This window comes from Sphaeroforma arctica (genome assembly GCF_001186125.1).
Source record: "Sphaeroforma arctica JP610 unplaced genomic scaffold supercont1.98, whole genome shotgun sequence".
Taxonomy (NCBI): Eukaryota; class Ichthyosporea; order Ichthyophonida; genus Sphaeroforma; species Sphaeroforma arctica.
In genome coordinates, this window is record NW_014040460.1 from 15,984 (window position 1) to 22,002 (window position 6,019).

The 6,019-nt window shown below is 45.6% G+C and overlaps 1 protein-coding gene across 1 annotated transcript in view; it reads right to left on the reverse strand.

The window, feature by feature from the left end:
- The window catches only part of SARC_02236 (hypothetical protein), a gene marked incomplete at its 5' end in the record, with an annotated part of 7,325 nt that extends 1,372 nt beyond the window's left edge, over positions 1-5,953 (reverse strand). The window contains 10 exons of the mRNA XM_014304006.1: positions 360-518; positions 735-807; positions 1,190-1,289; positions 1,979-2,021; positions 2,262-2,348; positions 2,681-2,882; positions 3,191-3,330; positions 3,539-3,662; positions 4,343-4,497; positions 4,856-5,953. Of these exons, the coding sequence (XP_014159481.1) occupies positions 360-518; positions 735-807; positions 1,190-1,289; positions 1,979-2,021; positions 2,262-2,348; positions 2,681-2,882; positions 3,191-3,330; positions 3,539-3,662; positions 4,343-4,497; positions 4,856-5,953 (2,181 nt within the window). The remainder of the gene's footprint in view (positions 1-359; positions 519-734; positions 808-1,189; positions 1,290-1,978; positions 2,022-2,261; positions 2,349-2,680; positions 2,883-3,190; positions 3,331-3,538; positions 3,663-4,342; positions 4,498-4,855) is intronic.
- Positions 5,954-6,019: the final 66 nt, after the last annotated feature.

Here is a 6,019-nt window from a genome sequence, read left to right on the forward strand (position 1 = left end):
GTGTGTTTGTGTTTTTCTGTGTGCGTGCGTATGCGTATACGTGTGTGTGTGTGTGTGTGTGAATGTGTATGTGTATATGTATGTGTAGATTTATCTGCGTTTGTGTTTGGTACGCTCGCATGCGTACGCGTGTGTATGTGTGTGTGCGTGTGTATGTAGTGTTTGTGTTTGTGTACGCTCGCATGCGTACGCGTGTGTATGTGTGTGTGCGTGTGTATGTGTGTGTGTGTGTGTGTGTGTGTATGTGTGTGTGTATGTATGTGTGTGCGTGTGTGTGTACCATTTTATGTAGTGTATATATTCAGGTATTGACACGGCGAAATTCGTATGTGTAGAAACAGCTGTGTCGCAGTACTTACCGAGATGACAAAGTCCTTGGGAGCGGTATTGTGTCGCCTGAGTGCAAAGGGTATGTGGTCGATTGTGATTGCTGATGGTTTGATCGGCTCTGACAGTTGAATCGTTACATACCCATCGGAGCCATGGAAGGCCCAGCAATTGCCTGATGTGACGTCGACCTGGATTACACAGTTAAGCGCAGAATCGATGCAAATGATCTTGAATTGATCTATGGCATCTATGTCAGAGTTTGATTCTTCAGGTGCGAGATTTCGGCAGACTGGAAGGCGAAGTACAAACTTGCCTTGCAGAATGGTTAGATCACTACCGCTGAATCTACATATATAAAAAGCTACACCCGATTTAAAATGCTAGCTATGCTCAACCCGACACACCTTCAGGATTTCAGACGGGTCTTTTCCCTGGTGCATGTTGAAGAACCAGGTGAGTTTATTCATGCCATAGGATCTGAAACAAAAGAGATATAAAAATGCCAATTTCATGGTATTAGAAGAGGCCGATATGGAGAAGCACGTCAACACACAGTCACGCATGACGTGGCATCTGCTGTAGCTACATGACGATCTAATTCCGCCACTATAAATCAAACTAAATATTTGTACGTATCGAATATAGATAGATATCAGGTATCACAGTTGGCCATATTATTTGGAACATTATAGGATGTGAGAGTCCAAAAACATACAAATGACCTGATTGGGCGGCATCCACGAACTTGCAATAATGATATAAGTACCATCATAAACCAATACTTACCAATCAAATATACACAACGCAGCGAATAAATATTCACCGATTCGATCGTGAATCACAAACCCGACGAACTTACAGTGATGACAAGCGTCGCATAATGGAACCTCCAAGGTTCTCGAGCGCATAGTCTGGCAGGCCAAGCCGCTCAACGTCGTGTCGTTTGATGATTTCGCCAACTAGCAGACGATTTTCGTGGTTATATCGTAGTTAGCATGGACACGCTAGCTATTGTACCTTGTCATAGGCACATGTACATGAAAACTGCAATTACTCATATCTCTACCAGGCACCTCAATATCCAATCTAATCCGAACTATCGAGGCACTTTCAAAATCTAAATTCCCTCACATCGGAACAAATACAAACAATATTTAGACGGCCACCCTTCTAAATCTGTTGATATTTATTTGCGAAAATGTGAGCTAGCCTTGATATGGTATGCCAAATACATTGTGTGATATCTCGCTACAGTCAAAAAACGTTTTCCACATATTCTGAAGTGGCATCTTCCCCTCCGCATCTCGAAGGGGAACGGACGCGAACACCATTCTCCAAATTTGCGTATGAATGATCGTGTGGACATAATAAGTAAGTCACATGCGACCGAACAATGTCAGCATAAGATGTATTTGATAGCGATCAATACTGGTGATTTTCATTCTATCTCTATATTTTTGTCCGGTATATGACCGGTGCAACACCATGCACGCCGTACAAGCAACATTGTACAGCCCCTAATTGTCCCTGTAAATGTGGAGATACACACGAACCCAATTTCGAAAACGCGTCAGAATAAATCAAGAGCCAAGGTTGATAGATCAAAGACAAGGTATATAGATATACATAAGAATCACATAGCACATACCTATCTTTTCCACCGATGCTTCTGACGTTTTAGCGGCTGCCATCTGACCAACACAGAATGGAATGCAATGTGAATAGTCTGAGTGATTTAGACTGGAAGACCGGTGTTGAGATTATTTCCACTACAAAAGCGGTTAGGACTTGCAGTCAAACGAAATAGTTTATCGTCCACGCCAACCCACCAGACGAAAGCGGAATCAGCCGACAGCGATTTGCTAGAGGTATATGCACCGAAAATATTCAAATAAAAGATACCTGCTTTGCGATCGTCTACATATGCATACCTCATCGCGTAGTATACGCATATCCTTCTGCAGTGTCGCCACACCGTTCGCCAGCCCGGAAAGCTTCGTATCTATTTCTTCCTGGTCCTGAGTATGAAGAAAATATAAATTATCGCGCGCTATGCTTCCGTGGGAACGATTCACCTGAAATTCGATTGAATTTGATCGCTTTATATCTGCACGACATGTCAGATCTGTTGCCGATACATAACATATTGCATGCATCCCCCCCCCCCATTTGGGTGAATCTCGAGTGGGGCAACCACACAAGCCGGACGTGCCTAATATGTCTCAATAAACCAGTCTTGAACCAATGATACGCTGAAAACTCATGGGACATCAGTCAGGTGCGCACTGATTTGTTCAACAAATTTAAGTATTGTACGATTTTAGCCAGAAGTGCAGCACATTAATATTACTTTCGCTGAAGCGAGGACGCCCGACTGATTTAAGGACCGATCGACGGATTCCTCTAGTTTGGCAGATGTTGCTTGTAGCTCAGCCGATGTTTTTTGGAGTTTGGCAGAGGACTCTTGTAGCTCCTTGTTTCTCGCTTCCAGTTTCGCCATGCGAGCTTCAAGTGCTTCGAGATGGCGTAAATCTTCATTGTTTCTATTTTCACTGCGAGTATAACCGGCGGACATTTGGTTTAGAACACTGAAATTATTGCGAGAGCTGGAATAACTCGGACAAAAGCGCATCGTGTCGCTTTCTGAGAGCTTCGAAGGACAAGGTTTTCTCCTTAGATCAATTGTATCATTCTCGCTTTAAAAGGTCTGATACCGGACGAGACAGTATCGATAAGGCAAAGACTTGTCAGTAGAAAAAGGTACATGAAACCCGTAGAGAAAGGTGAATCGATATTATTACAGCGACTTGTGATTGCTGAGTTTTCATGGAATTATAAACCCACCGTGATTGCCACTTACTTTGAACTCTTCAACTCTTCAAATTGGTTCTGAATCGTGGATATTCTCTCCAATTTGGCGTGAAATCCAAACATTGACTCGTTAATAGTTTTGGCATGCCTATCAAGATCTGACTTAAAGGCTACGGTTGCATTTGATTTCTGTATAGTATGAGAGAACCAATTAAATGAACATCGTCACATACAACAAACGAAAGAAACGATCAAAACAATCGAGGGGCGGCTATGACTTGATGATACCATGACAATGGCCTGTATATACATACAAGCATTCACAGAGTGCCAGGGAATGCATGTAACTGCGCCTATAGGGCAACCCACACGTTTCATATATAACATATAGCGATACCTCCTGTTCGACAGTCTGCTGAAGTGACTCCAAGTGATCTTGCTGTGCTTTTAGCGCATTTTTGTTGGCCAGCGCCGCCGTTTTGACGGTCGAAATATCATTACTCAGGGCCTTCAGGCTTGGACTAATTGGAAACAAATCGCGATGAGGTTAAGTTGATGTTCGCGTTCATCATTATAAAAAGGTTTATTGGCACACATACGACTTGTAATAAATTTGCGATAAAGACATTTTGCTCTGAGAGCCCCAAGCGGCCATTGCAAGTCGGCTTTGTAATGTAAGGTAAAGACGTATACATAGCTGGACGACGAGTTGTATCAACCCTAACAGCCCCGGTGCAGATCCGGAAATGAGCATAAGAATTATACTACCGGCACTGTCTGTGCGCTGAGCAGTATGCGGCGTGGTTATTAAGTGAAAAATAAGCAAGTCAACACTCCATCATATGAGCAAGGGAGATGTGTACCAAACAAGAAACCAGTGTAGATTAAGCACACCTGGTGAACACTCCACCATACGATCAAGGGATATGTGTACACCCAACAGGAAACCAGTGTACATTAAGCACACCTGGCGAACACTCCACCATACGATCAAGGGAGATGTGTACACCCAACAGGAAACCAGTGTACATTAAGCACACCTGGTGTATACTTCACCATACGATCAAGGGAGATGTGAACACCCAACAGGAAACCAGTGTACATTAAGCACGCCTGGTGAATACTCCACCATACGATCAAGGGAGATGTGTACACCCAACAGAGATGGTCATACGATTGCACAGAACTTTCGACGACATACCTTGCAACCTGATCTTTGTACTCATCAAACAGCTTGGCTGTATGTTGCGCAACCCATTGATGTACGTCAGCTTCACTTGCACCTCGTGAGACGGTTGGCACTACGGAGGGCTGTGACAGACCTGTAGTTTCTTCTGCCGGTGAGATGGCGTGGCCCTGAAAAACAAGAAACATTTCTGCAGATTAGTACGAAGCGCCCAAGTAGAATGATCGTAACCAATGCAAAACTTCGAATGAGACGAATAAGCGGGTGTACTGTCTATGGTTATGTTCGTCCTCCCTACGTGTGTAGATCGAGATGACTCCTAAATTCAGCCACTTCTATAACTTTTCTGATAAGGACCTAGAAATGAGGTACAACTGACGCAAGATATATTCAACTCTCGATTCGACAGCTGAGCAGATACCTTTTTTTAAGTACCTATTCAAAACAGGGTATACTTTTCATCTTTACAAGTTAGTCTAACAAACGGTCGCATAGCGTGCATCTCGAATTAGACACTCGCATACTCACCTTGGAACTACTGACTGTATCTTGCCCGCCCGGGGACACGGCCCGTTCTCCGCCAATGACACTGGCATGTAACTGCGCCGCCATCTCACCCGTTTTCTTGATCACGTCCTCGTTGTTGTATATAGCACTCGCCAGAGCTAAAGTCATGCACAGCTTCATCAGCATATCGAGCAACGGTGTATTCCATACATTTGTCAGCCAATTTAATCTGACCGCCGGTGTCCTATTACCTTCACCGCGTGTGTTTCCCCTCCCTACCTGCTGGATGCGACTGGGCGTCATTGATCTTCGTTCCCGTTCTCGCCTGGGTGGGTTCGGTGCCGTGGTTGTGTGTATCTGTGTGCGTGCGGCTGGTGCTTTCGGGGCGATTCCCACCAGGCTGTATATCGAATGGAGCCAGCCTTTCGCGAGTATCGTCACATCCGCTTTACCCAGCCTGTGTTGTGCACGTGCTACCCAAGACAGTTCCTCCTCATCCCCATCGCCATCCGAACCTCCAGGCGGTGTTGGGTTCTTCTGTGCCTTTGCATGAATTATATGAGTCCCGGGTTTGTGCACACTCGCCACTGGTTGTGTGCGTGTGTATAGACCCGAAGGTGCCATCGAGCCCTCCCTCTGTCTACCGCTCTTACCAAGCCGGTCTATGAATTCGTCACTGTGACCGCTAGTAGGTCGCATAGCAACCCCGTCCCCATTTTGCGCTCCCCGGAAAATGTGCCTGTCGGTGTCGGCCAATTGCGCCGTGCCGAGGAGTTGCTTCCCCTGATTCGAGCCACCAAATGCATTCCCACTTGTCCCCGTCAGTTTATTGCGATTTGCATTCCCAAGCATGTGCATAGAACCCGAATCCAGACCCGCACGTGCTCCCTTCGCAGGTAAATCTCTATGACTTTCTCCAAACACCATTCGCGTGGGCTGCACACCAGTATATCCGGTGCTAGTGCTCAAACCGCGATAGAGATTCGGACCGTTCGCGTGTCCGCCTCTACCGTTCTCTTGAGCCCCCCCTGCCGCATTGGAACTGACAATGGGCGATATGCCAGGTATGTTTGGACTATTCTTCGCTGCAGAAGGGATCAGGTGGGAAAAGATATCCATGAGCCATCGATGCATGCAAAGCTACAATTTGGAAGGACTGCACTTGTGCCCATGTGCCAGCAAAAA